The sequence below is a fragment of the Papio anubis genome, chromosome 1 (genome assembly GCF_008728515.1).
Source record: "Papio anubis isolate 15944 chromosome 1, Panubis1.0, whole genome shotgun sequence".
NCBI classification, from domain to species: Eukaryota; Metazoa; Chordata; class Mammalia; order Primates; family Cercopithecidae; genus Papio; species Papio anubis.
In genome coordinates this window covers 169,702,406-169,720,665 of record NC_044976.1, presented here as the reverse complement: position 1 = coordinate 169,720,665, position 18,260 = coordinate 169,702,406, and the positions used below count along the sequence as shown (strand labels likewise).

At 32.3% G+C, this 18,260-nt stretch overlaps 1 protein-coding gene across 1 annotated transcript in view; it reads left to right on the top strand.

Moving 5' to 3' along the window:
• RGS18 (regulator of G protein signaling 18) overlaps positions 1-8,098 on the top strand; it is a 28,848-nt gene extending 20,750 nt beyond the window's left edge. Inside the window, exons 4-5 of the mRNA XM_003893380.5 lie at positions 1,445-1,611; positions 4,561-8,098. Coding sequence (XP_003893429.1) covers positions 1,445-1,611; positions 4,561-4,818 — 425 coding nt within the window. The 3' untranslated portion in view covers positions 4,819-8,098. The remainder of the gene's footprint in view (positions 1-1,444; positions 1,612-4,560) is intronic.
• The last annotated feature ends 10,162 nt before the right edge of the window (positions 8,099-18,260 follow it).

The following is an 18,260-nucleotide window of genomic DNA, read 5'->3' as shown; positions in this document are numbered from 1 at the left end:
TCATATTCGTGAGCCTTAAATAAAAATTATCAAGATCACCATCATCATCACAGCCACCATTAGAGCCCATATGGAGTTCTTAATATGTCCCACTTACTGTTTCAAACACCTTGTGTATTTTAACACATTTAATTTTCTCAACAGCCCTATCAGGTGGGGATCATTATTATCTTAATTTTAAATCTTGAAAAACTAGGCCGGGCGCGGTGGCTCAAGCCTGTAATCCCAGCACTTTGGGAGGCCGAGATGGGCGGATCACGAGGTCCGGAGATCGAGACCACCCTGGCTAACCCGGTGAAACCCTATCTCTACTAAAAAATACAAAAAATTAGCCGGGCGAGGTGGCGGGCGCCTGTAGTCCCAGCTACTCAGGAAGCTGAGGCAGGAGAATGGCGTAAACCCAGGAGGCGGAGCTTGCAGTGACCAGAGATCCGGCCACTGCACTCCAGCCTGGGCCACAGAGGGAGACTCCGCTTCAAAAAATAAATAAATAAATAAATAAATATTGAAAAACTAAGACACAGAAAGAAAACGTAATACGCTAAGGGCCACAGAGTAACTAAATGAACACTAATTTGAGCCCAGACTGTCTTCCACAAGACTTGATAGCTGCCCCTAACATTTATGGGGCAAGACAAAATGTGAAAAAGAGGTCCCATGCTGTATGTCTAAATGTTTATGAGCTATGGAAACTAATAACTTTAAAATAAATATATATGTTATCCTTCTGCTTTGACAAATATACTTTGTAAGCCACTTGGAAGATGATGTTTGAATTTAAAATTTTCAGACACTTAACAATTCCACTCTATAAACATGACCTAGCACCTTTTTCTTTCCCCCCATGGTTTGGTTTCACACTGTGAGCAGCTCCTCGCACATTTGAGTACACACTCCAGCCTGCAAATTGAAGCCTCGTTCATAGTCAGGCCTAAGGGTATACCTACCAGTGAGTCAGTGTGTTTTTGGTAGATGGACTTGGAGAAAAGGCTGTGTAAATGCTGGAAGCATAGAGCTTTTAGTCAGGGAGTCTCAAGATCCTGAAATTCAAAGGCATGGTGTAGAAGTAGGTAGGATCCGTTCCAACTGTAATGGCTTCTTGACTCTGTGCAATCACCCCTCACACTCTGGAAGGGGAATGGATAAAAGAGACACAAAGTGAGGTCCACTGTAGGGGGTCCCTCTTAATCTTAGTCCTAAAGTCAAACTTAAGCCTGAGTGAGATACTGGCCTTATTTCAGTGGGAATAATACTTTCCTTTTATGGTTGTGAAAACTACATGAGGTCTCTCATGTGTATTGTGCAAGATGTGTCCTGCGGTGCTGCATTAGAGGGAGGATGTAGCTTTTCTGTTAATATTTCCAACTACGTTTTATTTATTATCAATCAGTAAATGTTTCCAACATTAATAATATTTTGTAGTTATATTATTTTCTCTTGATAGATGGACTAGAGGCTTTTACCAGATTTCTTAAAACTGAATTCAGTGAGGAAAATATTGAATTTTGGATAGCCTGTGAAGATTTCAAGAAAAGCAAAGGACCTCAACAAATTCACCTTAAAGCAAAAGCAATATATGAGAAATTTATAAAGACTGATGCTCCAAAAGAGGTACAGTAAAGATAACTGTAAAAATGCATAACTGCTTTCAAAATTTTTTAATAATTTTATTTTAAAATTGTGAATTATATTTTTCCCAACTTATTTTTATTAATTTTATTTATAATTGACATGTAATAATTATACATGTTAATGGAATACATGGTCATGTTTTAATATATATACTGCATTGTATAATGATAAAATCAGACAGCATGTTCATCAAATTAAACATTTATCATTTCTTTGTGGTGATAATATTCAGTATGTTTTTTTCTAGCACTCTTGAAATATACCATGTATTATTACTCACCATAATCACCTATTAGGTAATGTAACACCAGAACTTATTCTTCCTATCTATCTCTGTACCTGTTGATTCATCCTTTCTTCATCCTCCCATCCTTCCTACCTTACCTAGCCCTTGGTAACCACTATTCTGCTCTCTACTTCTATGTGAGCAACTTTATTAGATTCTACATACAGGTCAGATCATGTGGTACTTATTTTTGTGTGCCTGGCTTATTTCATTTAATATAATGTCCTCCAGGTTCACTCACGTTGCCACAGATGACTGAGTTTCTTTGTTTTTTTTTATACCTCAATAGTGTCCCCTATGTACCACATTTTCTTTATACATTCATCCTTTGATGGACATTTAGGTTGATTCCATCTCTTGTATACTGTGAATAGTGCTGCAATAAACATGGGAGTGTAGATATCTTTTTAACATGCGGATTTCAATTCCTTTAGATATATACCTAGAAGTAGAACGGCTGGATCATATGATAGTTTTATTTTTAATTTTTGAGGAATACTTATACTATTTTCTATAATGGCTGAACTACCTTACATGCCCGCCACCAGTGCACCAATGCATGAGTTTCCCTTTCTCCACATCCTCACCAACATTTGTTATTTTTTGTCTTTTTCATTAATAGCCGTTCTAACTGAAGTGAGTTGATATCTCATTACGGTTTCCACTTGCATATCCCTGATGGGTAATGATGTTGAACATTTTGTCCAAAATGGCACTTTATGTCTTTTTTGAGGAATGTCTATTCAGAGCTAAATGTTTTAGGTAATCTGCCTTTATCAAATTTGTACCCTCATACATTCTACCAGAATGTTCATGATGTTGCTGGAGTGAAGATATTTATACAGATTTATCCATACAAATGGAAGACATTGTAAAATACTATCATAGAAGAAAAAGTACAATTAAAGTCACTTCTCAGAGTTATTTTCTTTCTAGGCTAAGAGTGAATATGAGTAATTGAAACATTTAGATTCATTCACTTAATTAATCACTTTAGCACAAGCAACCTCTCATAGAAACTAAAGATTTCTATAAGTGATGAAGTCAAGAGACATCAAGAAGTTTGTATCATGTACCATTTTAATTTTGGCTCATCTATTTATACAGACTTTTGTTTGCTTTAGGGCTACTTTAAAGACAGGTTAAAGGAAAAATCTTACAACAGAGAGTTGAGGTAAACCTAACTAGGCAAGTTTTCAAGTGGAAAACAATTGAGATTTTCTTTTACTCCAAACTCAGTGTGAAGTAATTGTGTGAAACAATTGCTAAAATGGTTATAAGACCAGCAAATATGACTTGACTGCCCTCAAATATTAATTAGAGTTTCAAATTTTCTAATATGTGTTTTATAAATAGTGATTCTCCCAAAACCAACGTTTGACATCGTTTTTTTGTTTGTTTGTTTGTTTTTGTTTTTTTAAAAAGGCAACTAGTTGCACTGTGTTATGGACAAGGGGAAAGAAAGCCTCTACCTGAAAACCTACCACCATCAGAACCAGATATATATGCAGTGCTATGATATAAGACATTAAAGAATTTTATATCTTTAAAAGACATTCATACTGCAGCATATGTTTGCTTGGAGGAAAGCATCATAATGTAATGAAATAAGCACTGGAATAAGTAGAAGTCCCATATTAAAATCTCAAATATGCCCCAGCTCATTTTTTCCCATGACTCAAATAATTTAACCTCTGTGAGGTTTAGTTACCTATTTTGAAAATGAGTTATGCTTTAATTATTTAAATGATCTTTAGCGGTTCAATATGCCATTATTCTAAATTCGTAGAGAGTAAGAAGGACCAGGAATTCCAGGAGAGAAGAACCAGATGAAATGCTAGTCAAGAAATGTACCCTACAACTTAAAGTATAATAATAATAAATAAATTTAAAAAAAAAAACATATCAAAAAAAAAAAAAAAAAAAGAATAGAGGAAAACACCCAAGCATCTATATTAGGCCATTCTTGCACTGTAATAAACACCAGTGTTCACAACAGCATTGTTCACAATAACCAAAATGTGGAAACCACCCAATTGTTTAGCAACAAATGAATGGATAAATGAAACGTGGTATACCCATAGAATGGAATATTCAGCCACAGAAAGAATAAAGTTTTTGGTATATGCTAAAAAAAAATAGAAATACATGAGACTAGGTAATTTATAAGAAAATAACTTTAACTGGTTCATGGTTCTGCAGGCTATATAGGAAGCCTAACAGCATCTGCTTCTGAGAAGACCTCAGGAAGCTTCCAATCATGGCAAAAGGCAGAGGAGCGGCAGTTATCTCACATTTCAGGAGCAGGAGCAAAAGAGAGAGAGAGTGAGGTGCCACATACTTTTAAACAGCCAGATCTTGCAAGAAACCACTCACTATCCCGAGGACAGCACTAAGGGGATGGTTCTGAACCATTCATGAGAAATCCACTCCCATGATCCAATAACTGCCCACCAGGCTCCACCTCCAATGCTGCGGATTACAATTAAACCTGAGGTTTGGGCAGGCTACACACATCCAAACTATATCAGTTTCTAAGTCCACTATGCCCACTCCAACATTGCATCAGTCCTGTACTGTTTCTCAAAGTTGTTTACATAAGCATATTAACTATAATATCACTTTTTTTCCTGTTTATCCAGGTTAACCTTGATTTTCACACCAAAGAAGTCATTACAAAGAGCATCACTCAACCTACCCTCCACAGTTTTGATGCTGCACAAAGCAGAGTGTATCAGCTCATGGAACAAGACAGTTATACACGTTTTCTGAAATCTGACATCTATTTAGACTTGATTGAAGGAAGACCTCAGAGACCAACAAATCTTAGGAGACGATCACGCTCATTTACCTGCAATGAATTCCAAGATGTACAATCAGATGCTGCCATTTGGTTATAAAGAAAATTTATTTTGCTCATTTTTATGACAAACTTATACATCTGCTTCTAACATATCACATGTTTATGTTAAGATCTGGCCCCATCCTTTAAACTGAAATATGTCATGTGAAATGATTTTAAAAATGTAAAAACTAAACTTTTTGTTAACAAAATACATACAGTATCTGCCAGTATATTCTATAAAACCTTCTATTTGATGTCATTCCATTCATAATCAGAAAAAAACTTATTTCTTAATTAAAAGGCAGTAGAAAAAAGTAATAATGTTTTATAAGATTGTAGAGTTAAGTAAAAGTTAAGCTTTTGCAAAGTTGTCAACAGTTCAAACAAAAATCTAGTTGGGATTTTTTACAAGAGCGGCATAATATGTGTTATATAAACAAAATAATACTCAGGTATCCAAATGTTCATATAACATCTTCCATAATGAATGTTCTCTTTTATCGGTAATAGTGCAGAAGTGATCTGATTCTTACAATGGGAGAGGAAGAACATTTATTATTGGGTTACTACTAACCCTGTCCCAAGAATAGTAACATCACTTCTAGTTATAAAACAGCAACAGGAACTTTTGTGAAGACACATTCATCTCTACAGAACTTCAGTTTAAATATAATCTAGATTAATGACTGAGAATAAGATCCACATCTGAACTCATTCCTAAGTGAGCATTGACATACCCAGTTATAAAAAGCACTTCTGTTGGTCACAGAAACATGACTAGATTTTGCATATCTCCAGGTAGGGAACCGAGTAGACTACCTTATCACCTGCTAAGAAAACTTGCTACTAAACTATTAGGCCATCAATGGCTTGAATAAAAACCAGAGAAGGGTTTGCCCAGGAGGTCTCATGTTTGGCCCTTTGGAATTGTGGGTAGAAATCAGAAACGAGATGAGGAGAAGCAGCAAGGAGTCTAAGGCCCTGGCGATTTGGTCATCTACTGCATTGGTTCATATTCAGAAAGTGTTATCTCATTGATTATATTCTTGTTAAACAAATCTGCTTAAGTAATTATTATTCAAATAAGATTATACTAATGCATTTATATGTCACTGTTTTAAAGAGATATTTAATTTTAAATGTGTTACATGGTCTGTAAATATTTGTATTTAAAAATGCCGTGCATTAGGCTTTGGAAACATAATGTTAGTGGAAATGTAAAATGTAAAAACTTTAGATCGTTTGTAGTGATAAATATTTTTAACTTCATTCATACAGTTAAGTTTATCTGACAATAAAAGCTTTCACTGAATGTTGATTATCCTTCCTGTTATGTAATAAGGAATAAATATGTTTTCTTCTTTTAGAGTAATATTGGGATAGAAAGTATTGAGTTACGGTATCATTGATCTTAATGCTATATCAGTTGTTTAAACTGTTGTGAATATAAAAACAAAGTATCTTGCATTTCAGAAATCAACTAAAAAGGTGATTTTTATGTTTTCCTTGGTTAATTTCTGTTTTCTTTTTCTGTATAGAATTTAATTGTTTCATATACAGAGTTAAGACTTGATACAAACTTTGTGATCTCATCAGAAACATCATGGGCTGATTTTAATAGCATTGTTCAGGTACCACAAATATGTATCATGTAGCTTTTCCATATATAATGCTGTTCAAAATCATCTGATCTCTTTGTTAAATTATGAAATAGTCAATGAGATGCTTCAAAAGCATACCAGGACTTCTTCATAAAATTAATCACTGACTTCAAAAACTTTGCACTCTCTGAAGGAGAAAACATGGACAAATACAGAAACAAAATAAATAATTGGACAACTGAAAGTAGCCAAGCACAGATGCACAGAAAGCACTGAGTGTTGGCTGAATGATGACAGAATGCACAAGTTGAAACTAGACTTGAGAGCCTCAGTATGCGAGTTCCTCTAACTGGATGTGGGATCCTCAGAAGTTTATATAACTTCTAAGGACTCTCTCCATCCACATTCGTTTTAAGATAAAGACTCAGGATTTCTACTTTCTAGTGTTCTTTATGGTCCCCACACTCATTAATTCTAATTTGTTCACTTGATATTCTCCAAAGCAACTCTTGACGTGTATCCAAGGAAAAGAGGCAAATAAGTATAATTAATGAAGGAAAACTTAAGACTAAAAGTTAACATGGGATGTTTGTCTAGGAATAGGGCACAAGATTATAGAAAACCCAGAAATATATGAAGGAAAGAAGCCACAGGAAATAGAGCTTGAATTTTTTCTTCACCAGTCCAGTGTATGATAACAATGTATTTAAAGTATTGGATGATAAATAAAATTGGGTTGAATTAGATAATTTGGGGCATTTTTTGAAGTCCATAAGCAATAGTAAATACCTAGGCTGTCAAGTTATGAACATAATAAAAGATCAATAAGTGATTGCAAAGTCAGGTGAAATCAAAAGGAAGCACTATAAGGAAGTTAGAGTCGTATTTCACCAGAGTAAAGTCTTTAATTTGTGGTGCACTTTTATTTGGATTCTGTCTCTACTATCTACCAAGTGTACTATGTTGAGAAAGCTACCTAAATTCTTATCTTCAATTTTTTATTTGTAATATTGGAATAAAATTTTCACAATGTTTTTATGGTGATTCAACTGTAAGTATTTGCAAAGTGCCAACTACAGTATTAATTGACTTCAGTGTGTGGATGGATTTTAAAAATTATTCCCTGTGTTTAAGTGTCACATTTTAATTTTAACATAAATTTTTCTAATAATGTCTTGGTTGCAAATCAAAAAATATCTTTGAGAATAATGAGATTTTTCTTGACTAAAGTATGGGGATAACTATTGCTCTCCTCAAAAGTTTTATAATTTTACTTCATAAAAAATGATATTTCAGCTAAATTAAAATATGGGAACATTTTAAGCATAAGCATTTTTTTAAAGAAAAAGCTTTTTTTTAAAAAAAAAAAAAACCCTTAACTTTTTAGTTATGTGCAGTGCAGATCTTCGTTAAGAGGGGAAAAAAAAAAAGACAAAGCATGGTGAAGATGTATACCCTCCCCGACCCACCTCATCAGATGCTAAGTCTTAGCTATGGCATTAACTAAATTTAAAAAGATTAATTTATTTTCATTGTACCACATTGACTGTTCTTATATTTAATTTGCTGACTCTTTATCATCTGTCTAAAAAGGAAAAAAATTACCAACACAAATTTAACCATGTTTGTTTAGCTATGTCATCTGAAGCCTTTTCAGCAATGAAAATAAAAGTTGGTGCAACTTATCAAAACTCATATTCTGTAACTTGAATAAATGAACAAGTATTTATTGAACACTTGTGTTTGATTGCTACTGCTAGCTTCTGGGCATCCAAAAGTGAATTTAACAGTGGGAGTGACAGGGAAAGTGAGAGAAAGAAAAATTCTCTTCATGGTATATTCTCTGATAAAGTTTGCATTCTGCAATACGCAGCTGAGAGCCATGTTTTAAACTTTTCTTCATATGTATCCCAAATAGCAAATCCTTCTACAACCAATTGTGCAGATTACCACTTATCTTTTGAAGCTGGGAGTTAAGTAACTAATTTCCTCATTTAAGGACAATACAAAAGATTCACTAACTTGCATATCTTTGTGCATCTTTTATAAAACAAAAGCAGGATGGAAAGTATATGTACGTATAAATACATTTTATTAAGGGTTTGAAGATTTTGGTCATTTCATTTTATTGGTTTTGCCCTATAAATCAACCAATTACAGAGGGGTCCTTTGAAGATGAAAAAACAAAAAGTTTAAGAAACATTTAAAAAATTAAATAACTTGGGAAACAATACAAATTTAGCAGCACAGGTAGTAAAATATTACATTTGGAAAATTAAAAAAATGAGATTAAGCTGTGTTTTTAAAGATGTAATTATTTAACAGTAAATATATATATTTACCTGGAATCTTACCTACTAATTAAATTTTATAGAGTAGAAATGAAACTTTTAGAAGTAGTAAGCAAAGCAACTATTTTAAATGTCAGACATTTGCTAAAATAACAATATTAAATTTGATATTTTGTCTACAATCTTATTATTTCTGATTTTGTTATCTAACTGTAACAAACAGATAATAATTGTGAGAAAAATGAAGGCTGAATCAGTTATATTTTGATCCACTAAAAAATGTCAAAATTCTTTTTGTTAGATGCTATTTACTAGAGCAAGAAAGTGAATAAAAAACATTTGGAAAGATTGACATCAACATGTAAAACCCAGCAATCATTTTTTTCAATGTGGAATTGTTGTTACATGTAAAGAAACTGAAATATTGAAACACGGATCCAAGTGAGATCAAATCAGTATCAATGATAGCAGGAATAAATGTATTTAACAACCCATAGTTTGGAATATCTTATACTTCATTTATTGTTATTTAATCATAGAGTCCTGTAGTTCAACAAATGTTTGCCATGCTTCACCTCTGTCCCAGTCACTATATGGAACAGTAGCGATACAAAGAGAAATAAAATAATGTAAAGGCTATCAATGTAGTGTTACAATGAATGGTGTTCCTATGTAGGCAAACACAAAAATTAGTTGTTTCACTATGACGTGTGAAACATTCACATATATATCTTGACTCCTTATATCTAAAAAATGGCAAGACAATTTCATGCAATGTAGCTAAACAGCAGAGTCACGTCCCTGTGCCTTCACCATATGTCTGAGTATATTTTATAGTATGGGATTAGGTATTAAATTGCTATATTCATACTGAAATCTGCTTTAAAACCTCAATCTCTAGAAACCTAAACTGATCTCATAAATGGGCATCACTCACATTAGAATGTAAGCTCCCAGAAATGTATCCGAGCTATATTAATGGAAAATTATTTAACATAGAGGATTTGGAAGTAAATTTTTGATGGAATTGTGAAAGAATGTTAAGAGATACTGATAAATGAGTATCAACCAAAAGATCATACATGTATGATAACTGAGACAACTAAATAAGTTCACTGGAAAATCATGATTCAACCCATGAAATTCTATTTATTTGTATTATCCTTAAACACTTCTATTGAAAAATGTAATAAACACATTATCTAAAAAGTTCACATAATCATGAAGAGAACACTAATCTTACAGTTTGGTCCCATTACATATTTTTTTCTTTGGTAATAACCTCACCATATATTTTATTCTGTTGTTTTTTGTCTGTTCTATCCTTTCTCCAGGCAGCTACTTTGACAAAAATTTGTAAATAAAAGAAGTTTTCAGCGTGTTACACATGTAGTAACATGTGTACGCATGCACACACACACACTTTGATTTTTAAAAGGAAATGTATAATTATTACAATCATTTTTCAGTCAATTGGGTAGAGTGTATTTTCTCTGCTGTGGAATATCAGTATTTCCTCCTCATTGAAGAAATCTTTAGGGAAGTGTTTGGAGTGATGTAATAAGACAACACTTATATCATTCAGAAGACTTTTATGAGAAAACTGGGATTATAAATAACTGATAATAGTAATTGGAGAAATCAATGAAATAGTAGTTGTAGTGATTTTAAAATCACGTAAAAATAAGCATTATTTTGATCACTGAATATTGCAAATTATTGATGGAGTTCACTCTAGCAACTGCCATTATCTTTCTGAGGAAAAAAGAGAGTATTTCACATTCATTTTTCTCATTTTTCATACAGAGTCTCTGAGGCCTTAAGAAACTTAAAAATATTTTAGATAGAAAGTCCCATTTTTTTGAATGGCTGAGTCAACAAACATATCTCTAGAGACAGAGTTCAGTAATTATTATAGCATATTATAATATTTCAAACCTAATTTTTCAACAAATGATTGACACATGTCTAAATTATCTTTAACATAACAAAAAAAGGTTACATGGGGGAAATTCTTTCATTTCAAGGACATATATATTGGCAATAAAAACAATGTATATATTCTGGAAAAATGATTACAGAAAAGTGAAAATTATAATATTCTGAACCACCATCTCTACTTTAAAATCATACCATGGTTTCTATAAAGGGTTATAGAGTGTACATATTGAAGACTTAACATGATTAATTCTACATATCACTTAAAGATAAATTAAAACAACATGTGAGGAGCATAAGTTGACTAAAAAATAAGTCTAATTTTTCATTCCAAAAATGAACATTTTAACATTTATATTCTTCTAATATTTCAAAAATCTACAAATTGTCATTGAAATAATGGATTATGAATATGAATATCAATTTTTATAGAATATTAATTACAAAAATCAAGTTTTTAAGCTAGTATTAATGTGTGAAAAAATACTTAATTTTTCAAATGTACTGTATGGTATCAATATGAACTAGAACTAGATTGAAGTTAAGAATAAAATATATTCAAATCTCAAAATGGAAAAGTGATTATATATTTGACGTAAATCCTAGATAGAGTATATTAAAAACTTAGATTATAAAAGATATGAAGATAAAGAATGAGAAAAAATAGAGTCCAAAAACAGACAATATTGATACAGTAATGATTCTAAAATGCAGTGTTTAGTTAGTGAGCGGAGATCTGGCCACTGCACTCCAGCCTGGGCGACAGAGTGAGACTCCGTCTCAAAAAAAAAAAAAAAAAAAAAAAAAAAATAATGCACATTGTGATATATTTTGAATAATAAAACATTTGCAATATTTGAATTGTCTATTAAAAGCATGACACTGTTCTAATAAGGGAAATCTACTTCATTACTGGGAGTCTGAATAAGACACTCTGCAGATTTTTAAAATTTCATTTGATCTTTAAACACTGGTGCTGGAAATTAGAGCTCATGTCTCAACAAACCTTCACATTTTGTAGAGTAGAATAAGGAAGTCATTTCTAGACTAATTTAAAACATTAATAAAGAAGGAATTTTAGAAAAAATGTCACTCAGATATCAACCAATATCATTTATGTATTCCTCTCATCGACCATTAATTTATTAGTAACTACAAAGTATCAAGATTCTCTTCTAATAAAGCAAAATGTTAGGTATGTTCATTATTCTGCCACAAGAGTTATCTCATTTACTTTCATGGGAATTAAACATTAATCAAAACTCAATATAAAACTACATTATTTCCTTGAAATTTACTTTTGCTAATGTTATGCTTACATGTGTTCATAAACATGCACATACATAATGGTTGAAAGAAATGAAAGCTATATTAAAATCGATATTTTTAAACTTTATGTATAAAACACTAAGGACACTACCATTTAACTGAATGTTAATCTTTGGGAGAGTGAACATTTAGAGAATTTTATTTCACGAAAGAAATGAAGTACATTAATTATATTTATTAGCATAAATTTGAATGTAAGACATAATGCATGACACGTATCCATATTAAAATGTTAGTCATATATGTACACATATGTCCTGTGTATATAATTTCAGAGTTTCAGAGTTTTATAAGAACTTAGATACTTAATAATATGTTTTATGTTAAAATTGCGTGTTTAATTGAATAAATACTCAATTATTAAACACCAAGTTATTTCTGTCTTTGGCTTCAAAAGCCAAAGATATGTATTCCTATGTCTATTATGTTCATTTATAACTATAAGCTACCTTCATTTTTAGATATTAGGTTAAATATTTGTATAACAATGGGCACTGCTAATCTATTTTTTTGTTTTATAAAATGCCTCATTGCTTCTCTTTAATGTTTTATATATGCTACATATACTGAAATATTGAAAAATATCTAGTATTTGCTTGTTTCCAAGATTCTAGTTCATCTATAAAATAAATACTAGAATTACTAATACTGATTAAAATCGATAGTATAAAAGGTGAACATTTAAATTATATTAGTAAGTTTGAGCACAGAGGTTAATTTTTCCCTTCCATATTATATGGCTGACTCTTTGGCAAAGATACAGAATGGTTTGATTGATCAAGTTCCTTCAAAAGGTAAGCAATGATTTAGACCAGACTTGACATCAACAACAACAAAAAAGGTTGATATCAAATTTAAAATTATGATGACACGTTTACAGGTTTTTATAAACATTCTTTTTAAAGTTTAAATTGTGCTACATAAATAAAGAATTATTAAAATATAGCAAAACAGTGAATTATAGAGAAGAAAATTTAAGCTTTGACAGAAATACTACAGTGGGGGTGGGGTAGAATGGGAGGTTTTGGGAGAACCAGAGAGTTGGCATAGTATTTGAATGTAAGTCATAATCCCTATGAAAATGTGTTCAAATAAGAAAGAATTTTGTACGTGTCTTAGTACATTTTATGTAACTGACATCATAGACTTTATTAAACCATTATTAGATCTGTTTATATTTTGTATTTGACAGCTCTTCAAGTTAACAAGCTTAATAGTTTTACTACCTCAGACATTATTATTCTTTCTTTTACTTCTTTTAAAACTGAAATTTCTTAAAGAACTAATTAGGTCTTTGTTTTACTTTGGATTCAGTGAACAAGTCTGTGTTCATACTCGTGATTTTATGGATTTGGTTATTTTATCTCTCAGGCTTCATCTTCCCAAACTAATTGTTTATTGAGATTATTCTAAAGTCCATAGACTCTCTCTTTATAAATATATTCTCTTTAAATTTGTCTTATAAACAAAACTATTCTTTAGTGTAAGAATAAACACCAAAGTTCTATTTTTGATTCCATGCATAATGTTACATTGAAAAACACTTTAATATGAAAATTGAATCATAATGTTTAGATAAAGGAGGTAATGTCCATGTAATATGATTTTAGAGTTTTGAAAATAAAATGCAATGTGAATTTAAAATAAATGATGCATGGGAAGCTCAAAGTTTTTCCCCTTCTTTTGTATACAAAACATCAGTGTCACCAGCCATTGTAAGGTTACATTTGTGAATTTTTGGAGGTAGTTGAGATATTATGAAGAGAAAATACACAATCCTCAGTCTATTTTCTATCTGAGATCATCAAAGATGTAAAAAATTCTTCAAAGCCATCCTCAGATAAAACAAAAAACAGCTTATTGTGTATAACTACATGTAAAAAACGCATCTGCTTTGTTTCTAGGTGTTTAAGGTATATTTTAATTTCTTCATGGTAACTATATTATTGGACATACAAATTAAAGATTTTTAGATATTTATGGAATATCTATGTCTTAACATGTATTTTATCGATTTCAAACAGTCTGGAAAAACATCAAATAAACCACTATATGATGTGAAAATTACCCTCATATCCTAAAAATATTAGGAGGTAATTGTAACAGCTACAGTTCATTTCTGCTGTATTCCAACATTTTAAACATTAGCATTTTATTTTAAACTTTAAAAAAATAATTTTTATTAAATATCTAAATTTTTATTTCATTATATTATATAATAAGATCAATAACCTGGAATGCTAAAGGCTTCTTTTAAACCTCAACAAAATAGAGGAAGGGATATTTCCTGAAAAAGATTTTCCCAAGCAGATTCATTTTACAATTTAATTTCCTTCAATGAAGTAAAGGTCAGTATGAAGCTATAAGAAAATTAATTTGCATGAGCTATGCACATGGAATATGAAAATAACATAATATGAAATATTCATAATTCAAGCTTTTAAAGCCAACTCAGGACTTTAAAAGCAATTATTATAAGGAATGACTCAACGATTACAACAAACTTTTTCTTTGATGATGTCAACTAATATGCTCTCATTCTGAGAGACATGAAGAGACAGTTCTGCAGAATAATAACAAACTCTAAGAATTAGCAATCCTTTGTATTACCTCATTAATATGTTCATTGCCTTCAGAAAATGTATCAATGCAAGTTTTCAACTTCAAACACAGTTCCAATAGTTCTACTAATCCAGTAATTCCAAGTCAACTTTATAATTATGCTATCTCTTTGCATCTCATCAATTGTATAAGCAATATTTTTTAACTCTGGCAACCAATACATATTTCTCTATTGACTATGTCCCATGCTTACCTATTTGAACAAGATTAAAATTTCATTGTTATTCACAATAGTGTGGCAGACATCTGCTGAATCATTGTTTATCTTAAAATAAAATTATTTTAGTAAAATTGTCATAGAATTACAGTCTCAACGGATACCTGGCCTATTCTCTTGAAATCAAAATAAACAGTACTTCTCTACATTTCCTAACAAAGAAAGTCAGATTTTCTGAAACCATATTGAGCATGTAAAAGAGTGTCTTAAAATTTTATGATGAGTCCTACAAAATAATAATTCATGGACGTGAGCATGTTTCCCTGCTGATCTGAATTGCTGCAATGTATGAAAAACCACATTGCAAGTAATATTCTGCTCTCAGGTTTCTTCCTGTAGCATTGGGTCTCGGCATTAAATTTCTTACACCTCTGTCTGCTGCAGCTTCTTTTCTCCTTCCACAGCCACCTTCACCCCCTAGAGCAACTCTGATTCAGATTCCAAATCCTAGCTGTTTGCTGGGCTTTGTTACCTCTGCTTAAATGAACATAATATGTTGATACAATCGGTATTTGAGGGCAGAGGACAGCGAGGTAGAAGTCAAAGAAAAGAAACAGTACTGTGGCTATTTATTTTGGAAAAGCCAAAATCAAGCTTTGAGAGAAACAACACATCTCACGTTATTTTTGTTAGCTTTTTTCCATGAGGTCAAAGTCAGGTTATGCCACTGAATCAAACCTGGGCTGAATGCTCTTCATCGATCTTCTTTCTTCAATATAATGAAGATTCTACCCGGTGGTGGTTGGCCATTCTGTTTTAATTTTTATGATCATTATAAGATTTTGTCTTTTTTTTTTTTCCTGCATTTCCTTGGTCCATACACTGAGAAGGTGGGCAGTGCTGGAACTTCTAAACAGAAGTCATGGGCACTGCTAAACAGAAGTGATTTTGAATTAGAAGTTCTTTCAAATATGATTTTGTACTTCTCTGGCATGAGGATGGCTACAATCCTCCACTAGTTCTAATATGAAAGACCAACAGTGCTAGTTAGCAAAATGTATGCGTGCTTTAGGTTATTCTATACTATTTCCTTTTCTAATGATCCTAAATAATAGTCAATCAAATTAATAACTACATTTATTGAGCATATAATAAATATTTGGCATATTATCCTATCATTGCCACTCACCAGCATTCTGAACCTGATAAACAACTTAATCTTTTTGTGCCTCACATCTTTCAACTATGAACAAGGTTACAATAATGTTACCTTTTCTACACAGTTTTTGTAGGATTCAATGAGCTAATGTAGCTAAAATTTAAGAGTGTCTGGCACATAAGCATTCAATCCATGTTAGCTGTTATTTCATCAAACACGTCAGTTTTCAGATAGCTGAACTACAACTAGCAGAGAATGTTTAATCCTCTCCCTTAACTCTATTCCTAATAGGAGATAACAGTGAAGAAACAACAACAACAAAAAATTCAAATGAGGTTTTCCCTTGATGCTGCCTTCGTGTGTGTGTGTGAGTGTGTGTGTGTCCTTCTTACAGTAGGCCGAATTCCAAGATGGCGTCCAAGTTTCCCAGGATGCTCACTCCCTGGTTTATAGGACTTACAACCATGTATCTTTGAGTGTAGGCTTAACATGTTCATATTTCAGTAGTCACTCGCTTGCTTACTTAGGTCATATTACATAGCAAAGTGTGATGGGATATTAACTCCCATAGTTACACAACCCCGGCCAGTAACTTGATTTCAGCCTGATGAGACCCTGAGCAGAGAACCAAATTGAGCCCTCTCCAGAATTCTGGCCCACCTCTAAGTTTGTATTAATTTGTTACACAGCAATAAAAAGAAAACTAATACATTTTAAACCTCAAAACCTCTGCATCTTTCACTGCATGTATATAGTCAACATCTGATTTTAATTCAGGTATTAAACAACTCTTATATATCACGTGCATATAAGCAGTACTGAGAATACACAAACTGATAAATTAAACACAATCGACAACTCCTTTTCAAAATATTACACCCTAAATTGATCAAATATATCAAATGATTTCAGACTAATGCAAAGTTCAATGGGACCATTGATCTGACTACACACTTTGAGACAGATAAAGGTAGCAATAGATTTTTTTGGTTATTTATTCAATGTTAGGTCATTTATTCCCATAGAGAAAATTCTTTATGCAATGACATTTTTAGAGAGGAGATTTGTTTCATTTTTTACAGTTACTGTGAAGCAGTACAAAGATATTAAAAAAGCACTCTAAGCCTCTCGAAGGAAGCATACTTTGCAAATGCAAAAGAGCATTGGTATTAACAAAGCCACTTTAATGATCATACTTACAAAATCACTCCTCTCCAAATACACTGCCATGGTGTCCTATTTATTTAAAAACTGACAACTTTTAGTTACTTTACCAGATCAAATAGCTTCCCCCATCTTTTGAAACATGCTAGGCAATGGTTTGTGCTTAAAAATGGATAATAACGGCCGGGCGCGGTGGCTCAAGCCTGTAATCCCAGCACTTTGGGAGGCCGAGATGGGCGGATCACGAGGTCAGGAGATCGAGACCATCCTGGCTAACACGGTGAAACCCCGTCTCTACTAAGAAATACAAAAAATAGCCGGGCGAGGTGGCGGGCGCCTGTAGTCCCAGCTACTCGGGAGGCTGAGGCCGGAGAATGGCGTGAACCCGGGAGGCAGAGCTTGCGGTGAGCTGAGATCCGGCCACTGCACTCCAGCCTGGGCTACAGAGCCAGACTCCGTCTCAAAAAAAAAAAAAAAAATGGATAATAACGACATTTTATAAGCATTATTTTAACCTTAATTTCAATAGGTGTCACACTTATAGCTAATTATAGTTTTATAATTTCAAGTAGCATATGTAGTACATTAAAATACAAACTTTAATATTCAAATTTAGAATTCCCCTGACAGGTGACAGACTGGAGTATTGTTTAACCTAATCATTATTATTGCTTTACCACTAACTCCAATGGGCCTCCAAAAGAGATAATGTTTATATTGAAATTCTTATTTCTAATTGCTTTCTGCCATACTTCAAGACTGAAAGAAGCAAAACTCTTGAGTTATAGGGTAATTCAGAATGGAAAACATGTAAACAAGAAGTCACACACCTTTTCAAAAAGTTTAGTGAAACCTTACTATGACTTGATTTTAAAAAGAATATTGCTTTTCATATCACACATATAAAAAGCCATCTGTCTTTAGCTTGAAGCAGAATAGTAAAATGTCAATGAGGAGCTACTATTGGTGTTCTGGAGTGATTTTAAACCAGAAAGTATTTGACATTTCCAGAAACATTTACTGCCACTGTGATTTGCAGATTGATGCAGAGTAAAAACTGTTTTATAAGCAGTTTGTGTGACACTAAATACTTAAACTTCTGAACAACTCTTTAATACACATTAAAATTTTAAATAATTTTATGACCTCTGAGAATATAAACAAACATTAATTTAGAAAGAAAATATCTTTCATGTAATGCCCAAAGTTTTCTCTAGTTTTTCTTTTTAACATTTT